Below are 26,926 nucleotides of genomic sequence, written 5' to 3' on the forward strand. Positions count from 1 at the left end.
TGATAAAGTTCAGAGAGCTAGTTAGTGGCAAAGTTTGGACTATATCCTAGTCTCTGCTTCAGATTCATGAAATTTGGTCATTTTGGAGGCATGTACCACAGGCAAATAAAGTTCTTACTAGTAGTATTTCCTGACAGGTTTTGATGGCACATCAAAATGAGTGAAGTGAAAAATGCTCTGGGTTCCCCAAAGCAAAATTCCTCTTCAAATTAAGTTATCTAGAAGAATATCCTTTCTAGGGACCCCTAAGGCAGGCAGGCAGGCCTTCCATTTGCTCCTTTCTTCTCTGAGTCAGAAAACCTGAAGTCAGAACAATTCCAAGGCTATAATCAGGGATACAGGCAAACAAAGTAACGTTGTCATTTGGAATCTCATGGTGATAGGATCTGCTGGTTTTACTGAGAAACCCCTCAAAGATAACTGAGTTTTAGAGGAATCTGTTTAGTTGAATTATATATTATACACCTAATTGTATTTAAGATCAGATCCCTAATTTCTAAAACTGTTTCAATATAATATGTCCTCAAAATTAAAAAAATATTTTTAAAAATCCCTTCCTAACTGGTTTGGCTCAGTGGATAGAACATCAGCCTGTGGACTGAAGGGTCCCAGGTTCAATTCCAGTCAAGGGCATGTACCTTGGTTTCGGGCACAACCCCAGTAGCGGGTGTGCAGGAGGCAGCTGATCCATGTTTCTCTCTCGTCAATGTTTCTGACTCTCTATCCCTCCCCCTTCTTTTCTATAAAAAAATAAGTATATATACACATTCCCAAAACCCAGATTAGCCAATCTCCACTCATTATTTCCATCAAATCATTGTTGAGGCTCTATAATCTGAAGAACTAATATGATCTGATGAAACAAGCCCTGGATGCAGGAAATATTGACACCAGTCTCAATTCTATGGTTAAGCTGTTGTGTGAAAAAGCACTTTTTTCTCACACTTATCTGATTGTGAATAAGATATAATTAATTTTAAAGAATTAAAGACATATAAAAAAGGGGAAAAAGGACTTTTTCTCTTTGGGCTCTAGTTTTCTCATCTATGAAATGGGGTTAATTAAAGTTTTTGATAGGATTAATTATGTATAACTTCCCAGGTCAGGCCTCTCTCTATTTAACTGTGTATTTTAGACCAGGAAAAAAAATATTTGGGAGGCGGGCTCTTTTTCAACAACAGTGACTCAACCAGGAGGGTATCCCTAACCCCTTTTCAGAGTCAGAGGTAGGAGGATATATATAGTTTGAAAATTAGCTTCTAAAGTTACCATTGCTTCAAACTTTTGGTGTTAATGTTCAATTTGTTTTGAATTTTAAATATAATTTTAAAAGAGTATTAGATTTTATTAAATGTAAAAGGGAACAAACATCAGTTGAGCAAGGTTAAACACCACTGTTAATATGAATATTAACAATATGAATATTTAAAGAGGAGAGCAGATGCCTCTTCTTACCTCTTTCTGTGTCATAGAGATACACAAACTTCTCCCACTTGTAGTGACCCAGAAGACTCAGAATAGCACCCTTCAAGGCTGGGCGCATCTGGATGACAAACTGCACATCTGCATCAGTGGGGAAGCTGGGCGTGACAAAAGATGTGTGCAGGGCCCCACAGAAGGAGGTCAGAGTGTTCATCGACATCTGGTCATAGAATCCAAATATTGCATACACCCCTCTCGAGAACTGGGAGCAGACTGCAATGAGAAAAAGAGAAATTTCAATAGCACCATGGTCCCTTGATGCAACATATAAGGTTGGAAATACAATGTACAGTTAGGTTTTGGTTCTAAATGACGTGCCTCAAAAGAAAACCAAGATCTCTGAAATCTCTGGAAGCACTTAAAAGCCCAGTTGCACAGCAGAAGAGTAAGGAAGGGAAGAATTTATTTGATCCAGTTGAATATTCTCTCTCTCTCTCTTTTAGAGAGAGAAAAGCATGGATTAATTTCCCCCCTTACATGCTCCGATCACCTGATTGGGAACCAAACCCACAACCCTTGTTGCATGGAATGATACTCTAGTCAGCAGAGCCACCTGGCCAGGGCCAGTTGCATGTACTTTATATCTACCATAAGAAGGAAACTAAGAAAATGTGAGAAGAGGTGAAGGTTGTTTTACCCTCACTTAGCAACCCTCACAGCTAACCTCCAAGGAACTCCATCCTTTCATACTTCCACCATAGCTGCCTAGAGACCTCATAGTATACCCATACTCCCATCAAGACATTACTATCTTGTGTCTTACCTTTTCATTGCATTTTCTATGTGACAATAATTACTGATGATTTAGTCAGACAAACTGCTAATGTGTCTGCTAGGAAATGGGTTGATCCTCTTGGGTCACGTAATGATTTAATTATAGTTATATTATGATTAATACCCTTAATTTAGGTTCCTGATACTGAGAATTTCAGATTCTGGGCAAGTCATTGGGAAGACTGGCCTTCAAGTGCCCAGTGAATCACATGAGGTAGGTGGACTTTTTCTGCCAATGTGTAATTGGCAAAGTGCTATCTGATCCTTTTGCATTTTTCTTCTAGATTTATTAGCCTACATATAGAGCTTTCATGTCCTCTTCATAATTGTGGTAAGCTTTACTTCATTTCAAAGTGTACCATACCACCATCTCTTCCCTCTTCTGGCCTAGATGAACTTAAAAAAATGTGAACCAATTTCAATATTAGCTTAAGTAGGACATAATTAGCAAAGCAAATCAACTACAACAACACGGTGTGGTGCATTCCCAAACCAAGTGGAAATGATCTTTAGATTATCTGCACTACTGCTTCCTTCTATTCATGTGAAGCAGAGAGAACAGGCAGATAACGTGGTGTAATTTAATGGTTTCTGCATGGTCTCCCTTATCTGTTAAGAAGCCATTGCTAAGCTTACTTTTTCAGGTTTAGGTGTTGAAAAAAGCCTGTGACTTGAGAGGAGGATTCAATAGAATCCTTTAAACCCATTAGTATGTTAAGATGAAATAATGTCTGATTAGATGCTAGGAGGAGTGGCAAAGCAGATGGGTAAATATTGATGGGGATGAGTGGGTCAGAGAAGAGAATATAAAGAATCTGAAGACCTCCCTGAGGGGAGAAAAAGTTAAGCCATTGTGCACCAAAAGAAGGAAGGCATTGAAGTTAGGATAAAACCAAATGGAAAACCAATTTAATTCATTTCTTGGTCTCCTTGTAAGAATCAGAGACTTCTCAGTATCTTTGGTATCTTGCTTTCCATGCATTCCATTTAAACTTATTAATTTTTTTTCTTTATTGATTATGGTGTTACATATGTGTCCTTATCACCCCATTGCCCCCCTCTCCCCACCACTCATTCCCTCATCCCGCTGGTGTCTGTGTCCATTGGTTAGCCTTATATGCATGCATACAAGTGCTTTGGTTGATCTGTCCCCCTTACCCCTCCCTCCCCTACCTTCCCTCTGAGGTCTGATGGTCTGATAGATGCTTCTCTGTCTTTGTTTTTGTTTATCAGTTTATGTTGTTCATTATATTCCATAAATGAGTGAGATCATGTGAAACTCTCTTTCTCTGACTGGCTTATTTCACTTAGCATGATGCTTTCCAATTCCATCCATGCTGTTGCAAATGGTAAGAATTCCTTCTTTTTTACAGCAGTGTAGTATTCCATTGTGTAGATGTACCATAGTTTTTAATCGACTCATCTGCTGATGGGCACTTAGGCTGTTTCCAAATCTTAGCTATGGTAAATTGTGCCACTATGAACATAGGGGTACATATTTCCTTTCTGATTGGTGTTTCTAGTTTCTTGGGATATATTCCTAGAAATGGGATCACTGGGTCAAATGGAAGTTCCATTTTTTAGGGTTTTTTTTTTTTTGTTTTTTTTTTGAGGAAACTCCACACTGTTCTTCACAGTGGCTGCACCAGTCTGCATTCCCACCAGCAGTGTACAATGATTCTCTTTTCTCTGCATCCTCCCCAGCACTTGTCTTTTGTTGATTTGTTGACGATAGCCATTCTGACAGGTATGAGATGGTACAGCATTATTGTTTTGATTTGCATCTATTGGATGGTTAGTGACTTTGAGCATATTTTTTTTTGTCCTCTTTTGAAAAGTATCTATTTAGGTCCATTGCCCTTTTGTTAAGTTGTATGAGTTCCCTGTAAATGTAGGATTTTAAATCCTTACCAGTGATAACATTGGCAAATACTGTATGTTTTCCCATTCAGTGGGATTTTTTGTTGTTTTGTTGATGGTTTCTTTTGCTTGCAAAAGCTTTTTATTTTGATGTACACTTATATTGATTAGGGATGCTTCCTTTTATCAGCCAAATTTATTAGTCATTGGTTTGAAGGTAGCATTTCAAATGTGATTATCAGTAACTGAAATATTTGCATCAGGGAAGATAATGGCCTCTAACTTGAGGAATTCTAGGTGCCCCCCCCCCTCAAAAAAACACACACAAAAAAACACATTCACAAAAATATTTATATTCAAAGGAGAAAGCCAACTGGAGAATGAATCTGAGGCTCCTCACAAAGGAATATTCAGAAAGATAAAGGAAGTGGCTAGATGCCACTTTGCCTTGGTCGTCACCAAAAGAGATTCTAGGGAGAGCCCCATTCCCAAATTAACCCTGTATATGGAGAGTTTTTCAGTACCAGGTCAAATCTTGACCAGCTCACATAATGTTCTGTATAAAATTGACAATAATAACAGCCACAGAGTGCTTAGTAAGTACCAGGCACTGTGACAAGTACTATACAAATATTATCTCATTTGATATTTCCAACAACCTCATGAGGTAGTGCTATTATTTCTATTTCATAGATAATTCTGAGACAAAAATTATTTTATCTCTTGTGTGGAGAATCCAGGATTTGAACCTGAGTCTGTCCGACTCACACTTCTTGGGTCCCAAAACCAACAATGAATAACAATGAAGAGTAATTATTGGCCTGAATGAGATAGAGTTTTTAGGTTTAGCAAATAAAAATATAGCATGTCCAATTAAATTTGATTATCAATTAATTCTATTATAAGTAAGCCTCAAATCATACATATATTAAAAATTATTTATTTAAAATTTAAATTTAGCTGAGAATCTTGAATTTTATCTGGCAACCCTAGAAAGAACCTGTCCTTTTCACTGATCATGGGGCTGGAAAACTGGAACAAGCAGTCATCACCCCCCCCGCCAAATGATTCAGAAGGCAGCCAGTAATTTTTAGACCCATATCTACTAACCTGCAGGGGCCAAGAGAAAGATGAGGACTTATGATCCCTACACAAAAATAGCCTCACAGGAAAATACAACTTATTTTCAACAAGGAGAACCTAATCTGTCTAAACTATGAACAATAATTGAGGGGAAAATAAAGTTGGAGAGAGGAAAAAGAGATACTAGGGATATCTATAGCTATCATGCACTTACAGTTTCAAAAAGCTCTTGATGCATTGTAAAAAAAAATAAATAAAAGTAAGGACTTTTTTGGTAAAAGCTCTCAGCAAAGTGGGAATAGAAGGAACATATCTTAACATGATAAAGGCCATATACAACAGATCATCAACAAACATCATACTCAATGGGCAAGAACTAAACCATTTCCCCTAAGAACAGGAACAAGACAGAGATATCTGCTTCACCACTCTTAAACAATGTAGAATTGGAAGTCCTAGCCACAGCGATCATACAACAAGAAGAAATGAAAGGCATCCAAAGTGTAAAGGAGAGAGTAAAACTCTCATGATTCACAGATGACACGATATTGTACATAGAAAACCCTAAATACTCCACCAAAAAACTATTACATTTAATAAATGAATTTGACAATGTAGCAGGATACAAAATCAACACCCCAAAAATTTTTATGCCTTTTTTTATACACCAATAATGAATTCTCAGAAAGAGAAACTAACAATCCCATTTGCCATTGCAACAACAACAAAAAATTAAGATACTTAGGAATAAACTTAACAAAGGAGACAAAATACCTATGCTTGAAAAGTACAGGACATTGAAAAAAAGATATAGAGGAAGATATAAAAAAGTGGAAGAATATACAAGGCTCATGGATTGGTAGAATCAACATCATTAAAATGTCCATGATACCCAAAGCAATCTACAGATTCAATGCAATCCCTATTAAAATACCAAGAGCATATTTCACAGAGCTAGAAAAAATACTCCAAAAATGTATATGGAATAAAAAAAGACCCCAAATAGCTGTAGTGATCTTAAGGAAAAAAAAAAAACAAAGCTGGAGGAATCATAATACCACATTTAAAGTTATACTACAAAGCCACCATAATCAATACAGCCAGGTACTGGCACAAGGACAGGCATATAGATCAATGGAACAGAACAAAGAACTCAGAAATTGACCCAAGCCATTATGCTCAATTAATATTTGACAAAGGAGGCAAGAACATACAATAGAGTCAAGACAGTCTCCTCAATAAATGGTGTTGGGAAAATTGGACAGATACATGCAAAACAATGAAACTAGACCATCAACTTATACCATACACAAGAATAAACTCAAAATGGATAAAAGACTTAAATGTAAGTTGTGAAGCCATAAAAACCCTACAAGAAAGCATAGGCAGCAAAATCTCAGACAACTCTTGTAGCAATATGTTTATAGATATATCTCCTAAGGTAAAGGAAACTAAGGAGAAAATAAACAAATGAGACTACATGAAAATAAAAAGGTTCTTCAGAACAAAAGAAACCATCAACAAAATGAAAAGAGATCCCATAATATGGGAGAACATATTTGGCAATGATACATCTGTTAAAGGGTTAATATCCAAAATATACAAGGAACTCATACAACTTAGCAAAGGAAGACCAACAATCCAATTAAAAAATGGGCAAAGGACCTTAATAGACACTTCTCCAAAGAGGACATAGAGATTGTCAAGAGACATATGAAAAAATACTCAAAGTCACTGATCATCAGAGAGCTACAAATTAAAACAACAATGAGTTTACACCTCATATCTGTCAGATTGGCTATCATCAACAAATTCACAAATGACAAGTGCTGTTGAGGATGTGGAGGAAAGGGAACCCTAGTACACTGCTGGTAGGAATGTAGACTGATGCAACCATGTTAAACAGTGTGGAGTTTCCTCAAAAAGTTAAATATGAAACTGCCATTTGACCCAGTAATCCCACTTCTAGGAATATATTTTAAGAAACTTGAAGCACCAATCAGAAAGAATGTATGCACCCCTATGTTCATAGCAGCACAATTTACAATAGATATAATATGGAAACAACTTAAATGCCCATCAATAGATTAGTGGATAAGAAATCTGTGGTACGTTTATGTTATAGATTACTATGCAGCAGTAAAAAAGAAGAATCTCATACCCTTGAGACAACATGGAGGGACCTGGAGAGTATCATGCTAAGTAAATAAATCAGTCAGAGAAAAACAAGTATCACATGATCACACTCATATGTGGAATCTATGTAACAAAATAAACTGATGAACAGAGTGGATTCAGATGGAAAGCATGGAAAAGAGTATGGAATCTCAGAGGGAAGGTGAGGGATGGTGAGTGGGAGGGAGGTAATCAACCAAAGACCATGCATGCATATATGCATAACCCATGGACACAGACAACAGGGTTTTGAAGGCCTGGGATGGGGTGGGGGGAGGTGGGAGCAAGCTGGAGTGGGTCAATAGGGAAAAAAGGGAACACATGTAATACTTTGAACAATAAAGAATTATATATAAAAAAGTAAGAATGTTATGGTGATACTGGTTAATAAAAAATATCTTGTATTGCTCTTATAATCATTGTTTCTGAAACTCAGGGGTACAGAATTAATTAATCATTACTAGCTCACATATGAACCTTTCATTTTTTATTTATTTCATTTATTTATCTATTTTTAAAATACAGCAAACACCTATAACTATAACATTATGACTGATAACTTATTTTTACCTATATCTTCCTCCTCTATTATGTCTCTCTGTTTTGATCCCTTCCTCCCTTCAAGGTAGCTACTCTGAATTTTATATTTATTATTACTTGGTCTTTTAAAAATATACAAACACACACACCTAAACAATATGATGTTAGTTTTGCTTGTTTGAAAACTTTGTAAGAGGAGAATCATATTGTATAGCTGAAACTCAGACTCCAGGAAGGAGCACCCAGTGGAATTGTTAGGCTTGTGTATGGTGGCAAACAGAATGAGACAAAGGAAGAGCTGATAAAAATGGGTGAGTGAGCAGGTGTGAAGGAAGCCAGTGAAAATACAAAATTCCAAACTAAGTTTACAGCTTTGGTCGTGGCTCAGACAAGGGATTTAGGAATATTTTAGATCAGCAGCAATCCTAAGGCTACTTTGGTCCAACAGGCAGATGCACGGTTGTGCACATCAACAAGAAGAGTGTTAGGAGAAAAGCAGTAAATGTTTTATTTCCTTCATATGAAACAGGCACAGCTGCCCTACAAATACTATTGTGCATAGTTACCCTTGCTGTACCTTAACATTTACAGGGAATGATAGTAGAAGGCCCAGTGAGTGGGAAAGACAACTGCCATATGTGGTCAAGGTTAATAACTTCTGAGAGAAGTTGGGGGATAGGGAGCCTGGGAATGGCCTCTCCTAGTGGATCGCTGGGCTCATTCCTGGCTGCAGAAAGTAGGGCTGAATGGAACACTGAGCTGTTTGAAAAAAGAGTGTCTATGTTATTAGATTCTTAGAATGTTTGAGCTGTAAGGAACTTAAAAGACTGTTCAGTGGTTTTCAAGCATAGTTTTTAGTGTGAAATCCTTTTTCCAAATACAATTTTATGTGGAAAAGTTCAATATAGAAGAGATCAAGTTGAGCTCTTCTGATTTAACAGAGCTCCACTGATGCCTCCCTATCATAATGAAACTGTGACACAAAGGAGGAAGTGTCTTGCACAAGGTCATGTAATGAATTATGAACCAGTCACTTAGAAGTGCTTTATCAGCATCTCTACTGCATGCCTACTCCAGAGCTATCTAGGGCAGCATGGGTCAGGATTTGACAAGCATGAAAGTGACTTACATTCCCAGCTCTCAGCAGAGATGGATCCACCAGGGGTTTCCCATGACTCATCTACCGGCTGCTTCCCTCACCTTCCACAGCTCCAAATACCAACAATGAGATCAGGTTGCAGATTTGTGATTTTTGGGGACTCATGATACTTTTGGGCATTGTCTGTTACCTTAATGTGAATTCTTAGTGAGCCACATCCACTTATTTATCTCAGAAGACTAGTCCTTGGTAAAATGATCCTGGAAGAAAAAGTTATTTTGGCAATCTTATGAAGCCTCAAAATGCAGAGAAAAGGGAAATAGTTCATGGTTATTTCAGTTTTAAGCTGCATGACTTTGTGCAAGTTAACCTGTCTGAGCCTCAGTATAGGATAATAATTTAGTAGAAAAGTTCTGGAATTAAAACATATAGGTTGAAATCCTGAATCTATCACTTATAAGGCAAATTACTTAATATCTCTATGCTTTTGACCCGGTTTCTTCATCTGTAAAATTGGGACAATTTATGCCTGTCTCAGCATTGGTTGTGAAAGTAAAAATAAGTTCATTCATGGGCAGCATCTCTAACAGTGCCTGGCACATAATTGATACTCAATTAATGCTAGCTATTTACTCATGCTACAAATATTTATTGAACATCTACTATGTGGTAGGCACTGTTACAGGTATTTTGAGATACAAGAGAGAAAAAAGATCCTCTTGGAAATTATATACTAGCAAGGGAGAAAGACAATAATAAATGTGATAAATAAAATATAAAGTGTGTCTTAAGTTTTAAGTGTTGCTTTTGGTTATTGTTGTAAGGTGAGCAATAAATGAAATGGTACATGGAAATACTCAGCACAATGCCTCCCTACAACTTGGCTGCTAAATAGTTCTCTATTTCTTTCCTCTTGCCACCTCGTTTTGCATATTTTGTCTTCTGTTAACCACATCAGATTACCCTGCTCATAGTAACCACTGCCCTGGACCTCACACTGAGTACCCAGGTAGCACAGATTTTCTTCTCTTCCACTTTCCCTATATAGTTCTTCAGTGCTATTTCCTATTCTCATTCATGGGTAGTAATTCTCTCTCTCTCTCTCTCTCTCTCTCTCTCTCTCTCTCTCTCTCTCTCCCCGTCTCCTTCCTTCCTTCCTTCCTTCCTTTCTTTCTTCCTTCCTTCCTTCCTTCCTTCCTTCCTTCCTTCCTTCCTTCCTTCCTTCCTTCCTTCCTTCCTTCCTTCCTTCCTTCCTCTCTCTCTCTCTCTCTCTCTCTCTCTCTCTCTCTCTCTCTCTCTCTCTTTCTTTCTTTCTGCAAAAATGAATGAGACCATATCTGTATACTCTGGTAGCCCTAACTGTTTTGGCTCAATGGATAAAGCGAAAGCCTGCAGACTGAAAGGTCCCAGGTTCGATTCTGGTCAAGGGCATGTACCTTAGTTGCGGGCAAATCCCCAGTAGGAGATGTGCAGGAGGCAGCTGATTGAAATTTCTCTCATCGATATTTCTAACTTTCTATCCCTCTCCCTTCCTCTTTGTAAAAAAAAAAATCAATAAAATATATACTTTTTAAAAAAGAAACTCTGGTAGTTTGGTTGAAAATGTGCTGCTGTCCCCTAAGTAATGCCTTCCTGATGATAAAATATTGTCCCCAGTTGGGGCCTTTGTACCTTCCCAGTACAAAATATCTTGGTTGTCTGTTTCCTAAGAGTGCCTTTCCTCTAGCAAAGCACCAAGTTCTTCTCATTGAAGATGTCATTTCTGACTACATCCTCGGTTCCTGGGAACTTTAGTGTAGCTCTCTGGCAGCTTTCCCTTCAATGGTGAGTGACAAGCAAGGCTGGAGCCAGCTGTCTCGCTTTTATTTATAGTTACCAAGTCTGTAGGGTCAGGAGAGGTATTGTTAATGTACAGTATGGCAGCTAATTACACCACTCATATTCCAAAAGGCATCATTACAGAAATGTCAAGCAACTCGATTACCCTAATGATCAGAATAACAATACTGCATATCATTTACAGGACACTTTTCATAGCCTTTTGAATCAGAAGAGAAAAGGAAACTGAAGTCTCTTGCTGACAATGATCACATTTGAAGCAATCAGGAAAAAGAAAAATATAGCTATGAGGGAACAAATAGAAATATATCACAAGAAGGTTTTCCAAATAATACCACAGTAGAGGGAATTCCAAGGGCTCAGAGTAGCTTAGAGCTGGGAAGGTCCCTAAGAGAACACGTAATAAAATGCATTCTAAAGCTGTGGTGTTGGTCCATGGTGAAGTTTTCAGTCTGGTGAAATATATATATATATATATATATATATATATATATATATATATATATATATATATCTATGTTGGTGTAAGATTGACAACTGTTTTTGTTGTGTGTGTGTGTGTGTATGTGTGTATGTGTTTAATTTTTTTTCAAAAGGACAATTCTTTTCTCTATATAATTTCTATTTTCTAGCATTGCATGTAGGGTCCTTTTTGTTCTGAAACAATGATGTTGATTATAAATTACATAAATTATATATCATCAGTTCCAGATCATCACAAAAATGTTGGTTGAATCTTTTTGCTGGTGGAGGGTCTTGCCTTCAATTTATATAAAACATAAAAACATAACATTTATGAAGTGCAATAAAGCAAAGAGCAATGAAATGAGTTATACTGCTCTCTCTCTCTCTCTCTCTCTCTCTCTCTCTCTCTATATATATATATATATATATATATATATATCCTATATAATAAAGAGGTAATATGCAAATTGACCGGCACACTCTCACATAAGATGGTTGCCCCCATGTGGTCACAAGATGCCCACCACAAGATGGCTGGCAGGGGAAGGCAGTTGTGGGCCATCAGGCCAGCAGGGGAGGGCAGTTGGGGGTGACCAGGGTGGCAAGGGAGGGAAGTTGGGGGTGGGGGACCAGGCATGCAGAGGAGGGCATTAGGGGAAACCAGGCCAGCAGGGGAGGGAAGTTGGGGATGACCAGGCCTGCAAGGGAGGGAAGTTGGGGGCAACTAGGCCTGCAGGCAAGGGCAGTTGGGGAGGGACCATGTCTGCAGGAGAGGGCAGTTGGGGTAAACCAGCCTTGCAGGGGAGGACAGTTAGGGGCAACCAGGCCTGCAGCAGAGGGCAGTTGGGGGTGATCGGGCTGGTAGAGGAGCAGTTAGACATTGATCAGGCTGGCAGGGGAGTGGTTAGGGGGTGATCAGGCTGGCAAGCAGAGTGGTTAGGGACAATCAGGCAGGTGAGTTGTTGGGAGCCAGCAGTCTCATATTGTGAGAGAGACTAAACCGGCAGTCAGACATCCCCCAAGGGTTCCCAGATTGGAGAGAGTGCAGGCTGGGCTGAGGGATACCCCCCACCCCCATGCATGAATTTCGTGTACCGGGCCTTTAGGAGATTATATATATATATATATATTGCCAAAAGAAGATGCCCATGTCTAAATACCCAAATTTGTTAATTAGGTTATATAGTAAAGGGAAATTAAGGCTGCAGATGGAATTAAAATACAGTATCAGAGTGACGAGATATGAGAAAAACTTAACCAGCCAGTGTTGGCTTTGAAGATGGAGAAGGCTATGAGCTAAGGAAAGTGAGTGGCCTCTAGATATTGGCAAAGGCAAGAAAATGAATTTTGCCCCTATTACAGCCTTCAGACAGGAACACAGGTGTGCTGGCACTTTGATTTTAACACAGTGAGATCTCTACCAGACTTCTGACCTACAGAATTGGAAGATAATAAAAGTGTTGTTTTAAGGCACTCAGTTTGTGGTAATTTGTTAGAATAGTAAATAGAAAACTAACATACTTAACATAGCAACATTTTAGAGTTGCTAACTCTCTAAATCAATCTACATTCCACTCACCATTTTTTCCTCCTTATAACATTACTCATCTGAGAAGTCAAAAAGTTTGGACCCTAACAATCTAGTTCAATTTCTCATTCAGTATAGGAACCACCTTTTGTGAGGTCATATTACCTTTCCTTGAATACTTCCAGTGACAATGGAGCTCAGTGCCCAGAAGCAGTCCTTCCCTTGCAAGGAAGCTCTGATGGTTAGGAAGCTCTTTCTTAAATTAAACCTAACTTTACTTATTGGGCCTCTTGAGTGCCACATGATATACATCAACTTCAAATTCCACATGACCTCAGCTTAGTTATATAGAGAGCTTAAAAATACATACATTTGATGTGCTCAGGAAATACATAGTGACTATTAGCTATTCAGGTTTGTGCCTTTAGTATCTCTATGCTTTCTTCTTCCTATCAGGCTAAAATTATGCTAAAAGATTCCACTGCTCCCTAAATCCCTGCCACCTTCATAAACTATAATTTTAACTTCTTAGCCACAATCACTAATGATGGGATTATGAGGACCTTGCAACCATCTCTGCATTTGCAACCTAGTTTCTTCTCCTATTACTCTACTGAACCTGCTCTCTCAGGTTTGATGATGACCTGCTCACTGCAAAGTCCAACTCTATTCAGTGACATGATTCAACTTGACTGATGAGGGGCATTTGATGTCATTGGTCAAATCCTCCCCCCTTAAACTTTCATATTTCGAGACCACTAAGCCATGCTGGTTCTAATAACCTAACTTCTTCTTTTCAGTTTCCTCTTGGTCCACTCCTTTGATGGAGATGTGCCCAGAGATTTTGTCCTTGGCCTTCTTTTCTTTTTACAGTATTATTTTTTATTTAATAAATATTTATGGAGCTCCTGGTCTGTGCCAAGCAGGATGAGTTTCATGTATAAACTTCTAGCTTCAGACACACTCTTGAGTTCCAGATCCACCTTTCTAACTGCCCATAAAACAGCCTCACCTGAAGGCCTTCATGGCATCACACATTCAGCATATTATTTCTCCACTCCCATTCCCCACCAGCTGATCTATTCCTCTTGTCCCTATTTTTCCTCATGTATTACACCTCTTCCAATCCCCCCAAGTTAGATACTTAAGGGCCATCTTTGCCTTCTTTTTCTGCCTCATTCCCCTATATCATAATTTTGTTATGCTTCATCAATTCTACCACAACAGCATTTGGGGTATCTATTTCCTATTCACTTTCAGTTCAGGTTCTCATTCCTTCTCAAACTATGAGAGTAGTCTCTTAACTGGTCACCTGATTCTAGTCTTTTCCCTAATCTATTGTTGGCATGGCTACCTGATTACTCATCTTCCTTTCTGTTCCAAATGTCTGATCAAAATCTACCTATCCCGAATCTAATTTCTGCAATGTGTATGAGTTGTCAATGGACTAATAAAGGAATTTTGGTAAATGAATCAGCTCAGAGTTGCTCAACTTCTATCAGCACTGGTGACATTTTTGAATGGATAATTCTTTGTTGTGGGAGACTGTCCTGTGTATTGTAGGATGTTTAGCAGCATCCCTGGACTCTACCCCTTACATACCAACAGCACCACCACCACTCCTCAGTTGTGAAACCCAAAATGCCTCAAAACATTGTCAAATATCCCATGTGGGGCAACATCACTCAGTTCCCTTTGCCTTTATCACCCTCCATTTGAGAATGACAGGGTTACCTGGTGACTTCTTCTCCACAGAGAACAAAGCCTTAACTTTATGAAAATGCATACATATCTAGAAGATCCCAAAGGAGTTATCGGGTCTAGTAATAATTAATGTCGTTTTGAAACATTCGTTTAAAATCTTGCTTGGCGTTGACTTGTATTGACATAACCTTCAAACACGTGGTATCTACAGAACATGTGAAGTGCAATTAACAAGTTTTGCTTGAAAAAGTTTGTGTTTGGTTTGGTTTTTGTTGCAAAACTAGGGCTAAGAAGATGGCGGATGAAGAGCATATTCGGCACTGCATGCTTTACGAGTTCCAATTAGGAAGAAAAGCAAGTGAGGCTGCAAAAAACATCTGTAGTGCTCTTGGTCAAGATGCAGTTAGCACCAGAAAATGCCAGCGTTGGTTTGAGAAATTTCGCGAGGGAAATTTTTTTTTAGATGACAAGAGTGGTGGAGGCCGTGTGTCCAATTTTGATCAAGAAGCTCTTCAAGCTCTTTTGGTGCAAAATCCTCAAATTACCCAACAAGAGCTTGCGACAACTTTAAATTGTTCACAAAAAACAATTTCCAATCAATTGCGTGCACTTGGCAAAGTCCAAAAGTTTGGAAAATGGGTTCCTCATGAGTTGACCGACAACAACCGTAATCAAAGAGTCACAATTTGCAGTTCGCTCCTCTCTCCTCAAAACCGTTTGCCGTTTTTAGAGCAAATTGTTACCGGAGATGAAGAATGGGTGCTGTATGTTAATTTGAAAAGGCGGCCTCAATGGTTGGACAAAAATGAGACTCTGCAGCCCACGCCAAAACCTGACTTGCATGCGAAAAAAGTGATGTTGTGTGTTTGGTGGAATTTTAGAGGAATTCTTCATTATGAACTTTTACCATCTAACCAAACCATCACAAGTGCAGTGTATAGTGCCCAATTGGAAAGGTTAGCCCAAGCTTTAAGAGAAAAAGAACCCGCGCTGATTAATCGGAAGGGTGGAATTCTTCACCACGATAACATACGACCGCATACTGCAAGAATCACTGCTGAAAAACTGCGCCAGTTGGAATGGGAAGTTCTCCCTCAACCTGCATATTCTCCTGATATTGCCCCTTCCGATTACCATTTGTTTCGTTCTTTGCAAAACTTTTTTCTTGGAAAAAAATTTAATAATGAAGAATGCCTCAAAAATGCATTGACCGAATTTTTTGCATCAAAATCACAAGAATTTTACAACAGAGGGATTAAAATGCTTCCTGAGCGTTGGGCACAAGTAGTAGAAAACAAAGGCAACTATATTGTTGATTAAATTTTGTTGTATTGTTTAAATAAATTCGATTTAAAAAAGTATTAGAAAACGACATTAATTATTACTAAACCTAATATCTTAGTGTAGGACAGTTAGGAAGGTTGAATATCTTGGGCTCTTCAAAGCTCAACATACAGGCAGATACCTTCATAGCTTTGTCCTTAAATTGCCTATTTGTTTTTAACCTAGAGATGTAGCAGAGGGAGAATTATATAAAGAATGGAAGCGGCAGGGTGGGTGTTGGGTAGTAGCTAGCTCATGCCTTCCCTGGGGTCATATAGATCATCCTCTCCATCCCCTGAACACACTTTGGTCTTGAGTTGTAGTAACCACAGTGAATGCTTATATGTACCAGACTCAAATTAACATGTCAGCCCTATGCTCTAGCTGATGATTCTATGGTGTAATTAACATCTTCGGGTTAATTCTCTTGAACATTTTGTTCAGTTCTCAAGAGTACACTGCCTTCCAACAGTCTAACCAGTTATTTTTGCAATTACATGGCCTGTATCTAAATGCTGGCAAAGTAAACACTCATTATCAACATTTGATCCTACTTAAGTATAAAGGCTTGCAAATGCAGGCATTAACATATGACCACATATATTTTGTAAAAATCATTTTGCAACTATAAGTGCAAATCACTCTTCTACAGTAGTGTCAGAAATGGCAAGAAAGGTGATATGATGGGTTGGGGTAAGGGTGTACTTGTTAGGCTCTTTTATATGGAGACAATATGATTAATTATTGGAGCTTAGGAGTTTTTAATATTTTGCTTATTCATTAATACATTTATCAAATGAAAATTGAGTTCTTACTCTGTCACAAACACTGTCTAGGTGCTATGATACAGCAGTGAGCAAAATATTAATAAAATAATCATACAAATGTGTGATTACAATATGTGATTACCATGTCTTCCCTCATTTGATGTATTTGAAGCACTGCAAGAAGACTAGCCTGACTGGAGTGTGGCCAGTAAGGAGGAGGGTGTGTGATGTGTCTGGTAGAAGGCAGGGACCCAATCATAGAGGACTTGTAGGACCCTGGTAAGGAATTTAGATTTTATTATGAGAAAAATAGGAGGAAATCTTGGAAGGATTTTGATTATGGGTATTCCATGTACTGATTTGTATTTAATTTTTTTTTACCTGTACATTAAATCTCCATGGCTTATTTATTTTATAACTGGTGGTCTGCACTTTTTACTCCCCTTCACCTTCATCAGCCATCCTCAACCTCATCCCCTTTGTCAATAATCAGTTTGTTCTCTATTTCTATGTCTATTTTTGTCTTATTTGTTCCTTTGTGTGTTGTTGTTTTTTTAGATTCCACATACAAGAGAAATCACAGTGTTTGTCTTTCTCTGTCAGACTTATTTCATTTAGCATAATACCCTCTATTTAGGTCCATCTATATTGTCACACATGTCAACATTTCATTCTTTTTATGGTAAAATAGTATTCAATTGTATATATATATACCACATCTTCTTGAGATAATCAGTTACTGATGTACACTTAGGCTGCATCCATGTCTTGGCTACTGTAGATAATGCTGCAATAAACATAGGGATGCATAAATCTTTTTGAATTAGTGTTTTTGTTTTCTTCTGATAAATATACAGAAATATAATTTCTGAGTTGTATGGTAGTTCTATTTGTAATTTTTTGAGGAATTTCCATACTGTTTTCCATAGTGGCTGCATCATTTACAATCCCACTAACAATGCATGATTTACAATCCCACTAACAATGCATGAGAGTTCCCTTTTCTCCACATCCGCACCAGCACTTCCATTTGTTAACTTTTTGATAGCACCCATTTTGACAAGTGTGAGGTGGTATCTAATTGTGGTCTTGAGTTCCAGTTATAAAATAAATAAGCTATGGAAATGTAATGTGGTACGAAAAATATAGTCAATAATATTGTATTAACTTTGGACAGTGACAGATAGTCCTATACTTGTGGTGATCACATCATAGGTTTATAAATGTTGAATCACTGCATTGTATGCCTGAAACAAATAAAATATTATATGTCAACTATACTTTAACAAAAAGTTTTAAAAGTATGCTAAATGGCCCTAGCTGGTTTGGCTCAGTGGATAGAGCATCAGCTTATAGACTAAAGAGTCCCAGGTTTGATTCTGGCCAAGGGCACATGCCTAGATTGTGGGCTCGATCCCCCCCCCCCAAGTAGGGGGCAATCAGGAGGCAGATTCTCTCTCATCATTGATGTTTATATCTCTCTATCCCTCTCTGTTCTTCTCTGAAATCAATAAAAATATTTTAAAAAGATAAAAGTATGTTACGTGAAAGAAACCCAACACGTTTTGTGTATATACTATATGTAATGTATATACTATAAATATTGCATATTATGCCACTACTATACTATGTATTGTACTATAATACTGTACATGTTATATATTTCTATTAAATTGTATAAAAAGAAAAAATAATAAATAAATATTCCTTTAAAACATGAAGAAAAAAAGATTTATCTGGCTACTCTTTGAACAATATACTTACAGTGGCAGCAATGAAAACATAGAGAACATTTTGGATGCTATTCCTATAGTCTATGTGAGAGATGATAGTAATTTAGATTTGTTGTGGCAATGGAGGCAGAGGGATTTGGAGTTTATTTTTGAGCTCAAATTATTGGCGTTGGACTAGTTACTTAAACTCCCCAAACCTCATTGCCATATCTATAACAGAGAGGGATAACCATTGAGATAATAGATCTACCTCATAGCATTGTTCTGTGTATTAAATGTCACACAACAATGTGTATTTTGACTCTCATATAAGTCTGTGTTCAACTGATAAATGTATCTACTATTAATATTTAAAAATTCATTTTCAGTGATGTTGCATTGCAATGGGTTTTTATATGGTTCAGATCTAATTTTTTGTGTGTAAACTTGGGCCACTTACCTCACTGGTTTTCAGGTCTGTTTCTCAGAACTAATATCTGCCCTGCCTACCTCACAGGGATGTGCTGAGAATAAATGGAAATAGTAGATGAAATGCTCATTTGAAAAATGATGAAAGCTACTATTAGAGTGTCAATAGTACTATTGGTTTTTGATTTCTAGTAATCATCCTCATAACAAATAACTCAACAGAATCTTCTTTCTTTCCAGTCTTGCCATTCACCCATGTATCTCCATCACTCATCTAAAGTAGTCAGTGGCCTGCCTTGACTTGCAACTAATTTTACATGGGATTTAGTATAACTCTTAATTGAAAAACTAGTTGATCCAGTCATCCAGTCACAGTCTTGAAACAATTCCTAAAATCGGGCAGAAAGGTGATAAACTCTTGTGATGCTTTTGAAACAGCCCTAAGATTTGTCATGGACAGATAAGTGCTTCAAGTTTATTATAGTGCCAGATAGCATTAGAAAGCCATATTCTTTATATTTTTTAAATTTATTGTTTTGTGTGTTGTCATTATTTTATTTTTAAATTAAATTTATTGAGATGGCATTGATTAATATCATTATATAAGTTTCAAATGCACCATTCTATAATACATCATTAGTATATTGCATTGAGTGGTCATCACCCAAAGTCTAGTCTCCTTCTGTCATCATATATTTAACCCCCTTTATCCTCCTCATCCTTCATCCACACTCCTTCCCCTCTGGTAACTACCATACTGTTGTCAGTGTTTCTGAGTTTTGTTTGTTTTATTTGAATCAACTCAAGCCATCACACTGAATTAATATTTGACAAAGGAGCCAAGAACATACAATGGAGTCAAGACAGTCTCTTCAATAAATGATGTTGGGAAAATGAGACACATGCAAAAAATTAACCTAGACCACCAACTTACACCATACACAAAAGTAAACTCAAAATGGATTTAAAAAAATTCTGTTTTATTCTACATATAAGCAAAATCATATGGTTACTTGTCCTTTCCTATCTGACTTCTTTAGCTTAGTATGATACTCTCAAGATCCATCCCTGTTACTGAAAACAGTAGTATTTCATCCTTTTAAAAATAGGGTGCTATTATTCTGTGTAAGAAAAAAAACACATATATTTAAATTTTTTATTTGCATAAAGAAATAAAATACCAGAAGAATAAACAGTGAAGATAATGGAAGAATGCATAATAAAAAAATAAAATGGTTCATTACTACGAAGCTCAGGTGAACAGATAAGGGTAGGGCCAAGACTTCTCAATGAGTACCTACAAAGCATTTTTATTTTCTTTTAAAATTTAGAAACAACTTTTTGTTCTTTATTGTATTACTAGAGGCCTGGTGCACGATATTCGTGCACGGGGTTGTATGTCCCTCAGCTCAGCCTGCACCTTCTCCAATCTGGGACCCCTTGAGGGATGTCCGACTGCACACTTAGGCCCACTCACTGGGATCAGGCCTAAATGGGCAGGCGGACATCCCTCTCACAATCCAAGACTACTGGTGCCCAATTGTATCTGTTCAATTTCCCCAGAACATTTATTGAATAAGCTATCTTTAACACCTTGTTTGTTTTTGCCCTCTTTATCGAATATTAATTGACTGTTAAGGTGTGGGTTTATTTCTGGGCTTTCTATTATGTTCCATTGATCTATATGTCTGTTTTCATGCCAGTACCATGCTGTTTTGATTACCATTGCCTTGTAGTATAGTTTGATATCAGGTAGCATGACTCCTCCAACATTTTTCTTATTTATCAAGATTGCTATTGCTATTCAGCATTTTTTGTGGTTCCATATAAATTTTTAGACTATTTGTTCTAGTTATGTGAAATATACTATTAGTATATTTTTTTAAAAAGTATCTTTTTAATTTAAAGTATAGATATCCCCCTTTTTCTCTCATTGACCTAATCACCCCTCCCCCTCTTTAGGCCTTCACTGCACTATTGTCTGTGTTCATGGGTTATGCATATATGCATATAAATGGTTTGGTTAATCTCTTCCTGTCCTCCTCCCTCCCCCTTCCCTCTGAGATTTGTCAGTCTGTTCCATGCTTCTATGTCTCTGGATCTATATTGTTCATCAGGGTTTTTTTGTTCTTGTTGTTCTTTGTTTTAGATTCCACATATAAGTGAAATGATAGCTCAAAGAAGAACTAGCACCTATCCTCCCCAAACTATTTTAAAAAATTCAAGAGGAGGGAAGACTCCCAAATTCACTTTAAAAGGCCAGTATTATCCTAATTCCAAAACCAGATAAAGACATGACAAAGAAAGAAAATTGTAGACCAATATCCTTGATGAACATAGATGCTGAAAGTCTCCAACATAGTATTAGCAAACCTGGACCCAGCAATATATTTAAAAAGTCATACACCATGATCAAGTGGGATTTACTTTGGGGATGTAAGATTGGCACAATATCTGCAAAGCAATAAATGTGATACACCACATAAACAAAATGAAGGATGAAAACCACAGGATCATATCAATAAATGCAGAAAAGGCATTTGATAAAATCTAGCACCCATTTATGATAAAAATTCTTAGTAAAGGGCTAATAGAGGAAACACATATCAAGGCCATATATGATAAGCCCACAGATAACATCATACTCAATGGTGAAAAACTAGTACAAACACTTCCCTTAAGATCATAAATAAGACAGGGATGTCTGCTTTCACCACTCTTATTCAACATGGTACTGAAAGTCTTAGCCTCAACAATCAGATAAGAAGAAATAAAAGCCATCCAAATTGGAAAGGAAGAAATAAAACGTCATAATTTTCAGATGGCATGATATTATATAGAGACAATGCTAAAGATTCCATGAAAAAACTACCAGAACTGATAAATGAATTCAGTAAAATGGCAGGATACAAAATAAATATCCAGAAATCAATTGACTTTTTATACACTGAAATGAACTATCAGATAGGGAAACTAAAATCCAATCCTATTCACAATTGCTTCAAAAAGAATAAAATACCTAAGAAAGAATTTAATTTCTGCACTCAGAAATTATAAAACACTAAAGAAAGAAATTGAAGAAGATACAAATAAGTGAAAGCATATACCGTGTTCATGGATAGGAAGAATTAACATGATTAAAATGTCCATATTACCCAAAGCATCATTTCTTATGACTGAGTAGAATTCCATTGTATATATGCACCAAATCCTCTTTATCCAATGATCACTTGGAGGACAATTAGGTTGTTTCCATGTTTTGACCATGGTGAATAGTTCTTGTAAACCATTTAAAAAGTTTTTGTAGCTTGTGCTGAGGGGTGAGAGTGAGCTGGGCTTCTAAATAAAAATCATTCTTAAAAGCTAATTAATGGTTGCTTGCTACCTTCTTTTATACCAGAGGCCCAGTGCACAAAATTTGTGCACGGGGTGAGGACTGTCTACACCCTTTCCAATCAGGGACCCCTCAAGGGACCCTATCAGGATCGGGTCTAAACAGGCAGTCAGACATCCCTCTGCTGGCTCCCAACTGCTCACCTGCCTGCCTTCCTGATTGCTCCTAACCACTTCTGCCTGCCAGTCTGATTACCCCCTAACCACTCCCATGCCAGACTGATTGATATCTAACTGCTCCCCTGCCAGCCTGTTTGCCTCCAACTTCCCTCCTCTGCCAGCCTGGTCACCCATAACTGCCCTCCCCTGCAAGGTTGATCATCTCCAATTGCCCTCCCTTACAGACCTGGTTCCTTTCAACTGCCTTCCCTTGCAGGCCTGGTGCCTCCCAACTGCCCTTCCCTGCTGGCCATCTTGTGGTGGCCATGTTGTGTCTACATAGGGGCAGGATTTTTTACCACATGGGGGCAGCCATCTTGTGTGTTGGAGTGATAGTCAATCTGCATATTACTCTTTTATTAGATAGGATGTTTGAAATATTTAATAAAAAAACCCATATAAACATAAAATATTTAGGTGCACAATATTTGTCAGTCCTGAAGACATGCTTTTATTTCCCATTCTGCTTGAATTTCTTAGCATCAAATACTTAAAATGGAGTGCTATTACCTGGAACCCACCTTCACCACTCTTATCTTAGTCCCAGTTTTTTCAACCGCACTTCTCACTTGTTCTAGGTTACAGCCTTTGACTGATAAGGGAGAAAGGGAAGGAGGAGGGGAAACTAATCCTCTTTCCCTTTAACTATAATAGTGTTTTGCAAATTATAGTGCACAACCCACTAGTGGATTATGAAACCAATGTAGTAGCATGGTCTAGCCTTTAAAAAATAAATGAAATATGCCGGGACCGGTTTGGCTCTATGGATAGAGCCTCGGCTTGGGGACTGAAGGGCCCCGGGTTCGATTCCGGTCAAGGGCATGTACCTTGGTTGCGGGCATATCCCCAGTAGGGGTTGTGCAAGAGGCAGCTGATTGATGACTCTCTCTCACTGATGTTTCTAACTCTCTATCTCCCTTCCTCTCTGTACAAAAATCAATAAAATATATTAAAAAAATACATGAAATAGAAAAATATCTAAGTGTATCCATGTAGTTAGTAAATATTGTTTCATAAAACTTTTAAATTTGTTATCAAATATATGCATGTGTATTGAGAGTCACTAATTAAATTGCATTTCTTTACTACCTTATACCATTGTATCTCCATGCCCTGTCACAAACCTATTACTAGTTTGGTCTAAAACTATTGTGTCCTCACTGTTTATCTTATGCAGAAGTCCCATCTTATTCCTTCTCCTGTTTTCCCAATCCATCCCTTCTCCCTAGGTCTTCCTCGCTCCATCGGAACTCACCCTCCTTCCATATAGCTTGTGTCATTGAATTGCCACCTGGGAATGGGAACTGGAGGAATCTGTGTCCCCACTGTCTCAAATGGGCATGATTAGGCAACAGGTGTTACTGAACTTTTGAGTTGGGACTGTGAATGAATCTTCCAATGGAAGCATAAGCATTCATGGGGTTAAGTTCAGTGTTGTACAGTCCTTCAGTTCCAGCCTAGAGTATATGTGCTTTAATGGACAGCTCTGGTACCCAGGCCACCTGTATGCCAGCCAGATTACACATCTTATTTTAGAACTCCATCCATTTGCATTTTGAAAAACGACTGGTGCAAAGCACGATTCCAATAGATTTCTACTTTAATGTCTTGCAACAACACAGAACAGCTGAGTCCTCTTCCTTGAACGTTGCAGACAATCCTTCAGTGTTTTGAAAGTAAGACTGTGTCTCCCGAAGTATTTAACTTGCTCTATGGGAAACAATCTGACTAAAAATAGATAGAAACAGCTAGAATTAAGTAAACATGTAAAACTCATAGAATGCAATTTCAGTTGTAGACAAAGTAGCTCCCTCTAGCATTGTGCTGCTCAATCATGTATTAAGCTTGTAACTTTTATGTGCTGCCAGTGAATACATCTGACCATGTCAGAGTTTTCTGTCTACTTCAAAAGGAAGAGAAATTAGGCCTCTAATTCTCTTTCTGCAATGAGATGCAAAATTAAAGGCTTCATATTTTCAGATAACAATGGCATTGCCCAAGAGAAGCTGTATATTTAGTCATAAAAAATACCCCAGTAGGTCCTCAGAGGTTGGCCAAGAACATGTGAATGAGGTAACTGAACACACATTCTGTCTTATTTTAGGTATTAGGCTCCTTATGGTCTGTCAGATATAGTCTAAACCCTTCAGCCTGAAATTCACATTTGAAAAACATGATGTTCAGAACTGTACAGAGTAGATGCTCCATAAATAGTGCATATTTGTTTTCTATCCCATGGTCTTCCATCATTAGGGCTTATGTTCTATACAATATTGTCTCCAATGGGAACTTTATCCAGTAGAAACTTTTCACCCCAGCCTAGTTGATCTTTCTATGCTTGACATACTTTGTACTCATTCTTACTTCTGAGCATTTTTCCATACTGTGTCCCCATCCTGAAATGCCATTTCCCAAATATCTACCATTCCAATTCTTGCCCACATTTCAAAACCTGCCTAAAGTTCCTCCTGCATGAAGCTTTTAGTGCCCATTTCATCGCTTAAGAGACATTCTCTCTCTGAGTGCCAGCAATATTTGGGCTGAGCTCCCATTTTCACATTTTGCCATAGCATGCCTCAACCAAGCTGTGGACTCCTTGCCTCATAAATGTTAATATGAACTTCTACCTATGACAGAGAAGAATTTGGAGAGCCAGGAAAAAACACATAACAAATGTTCTGTTAGTATTGTGTCAGGTTCAGTACATGTTCATAGTGTAAGCTCTTAATGCACTGATGATATACACTGAGTGGTCAGATTATGATCTCTGAACGCTTAATAATCTGGCCACTCAGTATATATATTAGAGGCACAGTGCATGAATTCGTGCATGGGTTGGGCCCAACCAGCCTGGCCAGGGGGAGGGGACATGGGTGATTGGTTGGCCTGCCTGCTGGTCGAACTCCTGGTTAAGGGAACAATTTGCATATTAGCTTTTTATATATAAGATATACACTGAGTGGCCAGATTGTTATGTGTTCAGAGATCATAATAATCTGGCCACTCAGTTTAAATTAGTACTGGAAAGCAGAATTCTCCAGTTCTGTTTTCTTTTCAAAAATATATATTTTTATTAATTTCAGAGAGGAAGAGAGAGGGAGATAGAGATAGAAACATCAATGAAGAGAATCATTGATCAGCTGCCTCCTTCATGTCCTCTACTGGAATCGAGCCCATGACCTCCTGTTTTATAGATCAATGCTCTACCACTGAGCCACTGCAGCCAGGCTCCAGTTTTGTTTTCAATGTCATTGCTGACTCAATTTGTGACTTTTACTTTACCTTTTCTTGAGCTCTCACTTCTCTCTACCGTACTAGCAAGGACAGTATTTTTATACCCTAAAGAAATGTTTTGTGTATTAGCCATAATGAGTATAAAACATGTAAAAATATGAAGATCTGTAGATACACTGTTATTATAGAAATAATATTATTATAGCTGCACTTGATTAAATGCTCCAGAAATCATTTAGAAGACACCTTCTCTGGGGGGAAAAGCAGCCAACTATACCAGCAATTACTCAATTATGAGTGTTTAATTTTATATTATTGTTTCTGTTCACAAGAGGGGCCTAGTTGTCTCTTTTGCCTTTTGAATGAAACATCTGATGATGTTGGTTAAAGATCAGTCTTTATGGGGCTTAGGCTCCCCAAAGTAGTGCTACAAGATTCAGTGACTTTATGACTATATTTTTCTATCCTTCCCTCCTGAGATTCTTTTTTTGGCCAATGTTCCTTCCCATGTTGGTTTTCATCTGTCTCTAAAGAGCCTCAGCTCCAGAGTGGTGTGGGTGTTACTGATATAAGTGTCGGCCAGGCAGTAATGTCATTTGAGGTCACACCAAGTGCAGAGTCCTTTGGTAGGCGCCTGGGAGAGACACAGAAGAAAAAAAAATATATATTCCCTTTAACTGTGGTCTTTTGGTCTATAAAAGGCTTGAAAAAAAAAACTAGGAGAAGCCCTTAGAAAAGTGAAAGAATTATCCTCTCTGTAAAGCCAATGCAGTTTATTTGTTTAGGAAGGCTTCTGTGTATTCCTGGTTGAAGGCAGAGAAGGTGACCTGTTGATAGTTTCATCTTCACTAATAACCTACAGCTGTAAGACACTTTAAAGGAAGTATTCTTTGGGATTCATTCTGTGTCTCTATCTTTTTCCTTATTTATCTTGACCACCTGAATCATTCTAAACAATGAATTTCTATGAAGTGTTCTGTGACTTCTAAGTCAAAATTCTTTAGTGCATAATTAATAATTTCTCTGAGTAGAGCATGTTAATATACTTGATGCAAAAAAATAATTGAATGATAATGCAATTTTCCTTCTCTTTCATCTATCCAGCTAATACAGAAAAGTATTATCATGTGCTGTCACTCATTAAATAAATATTTATGTGTCTGACCATCATCAAAATTAGAAATCAGGAGGAAAATGTTTTTCTTTAAATTTTAATTTACTGTGCTTCATGATCATCAGTTAGCAAGCACCGACTTTCTTTCTGGAATTTGAATTGCTATATGCTTATGTATTGTGAGGTTTTTGTTGTGCTTTTTCTCTGAAGATCTCAGCATGAGCAGCTTTGGAAGGATTACAGGGA

The 26,926-nt window shown here is 37.7% G+C and overlaps 1 protein-coding gene across 6 annotated transcripts in view; it reads right to left on the reverse strand.

The window, feature by feature from the left end:
• GRIA3 (glutamate ionotropic receptor AMPA type subunit 3) overlaps nucleotides 1–26,926 on the reverse strand; it is a 332,083-nt gene that overhangs the window by 236,768 nt on the left and 68,389 nt on the right. For all 6 annotated transcript variants that reach the window (XR_014793766.1, XR_014793767.1, XR_014793768.1 and 3 more), the window contains exon 3: nucleotides 1,456–1,695. Coding sequence is in view for 3 of the 6 variants with exons in the window: in XM_084870792.1 (XP_084726918.1) it covers nucleotides 1,456–1,695 (240 nt within the window). In the remaining 3 variants the exon portion in view is untranslated. The remainder of the gene's footprint in view (nucleotides 1–1,455; nucleotides 1,696–26,926) is intronic.

This window comes from Pipistrellus hanaki (assembly GCF_964339955.1).
Source record: "Pipistrellus hanaki genome assembly, chromosome: X".
In the NCBI taxonomy this organism is placed as follows: Eukaryota; Metazoa; Chordata; class Mammalia; order Chiroptera; family Vespertilionidae; genus Pipistrellus; species Pipistrellus hanaki.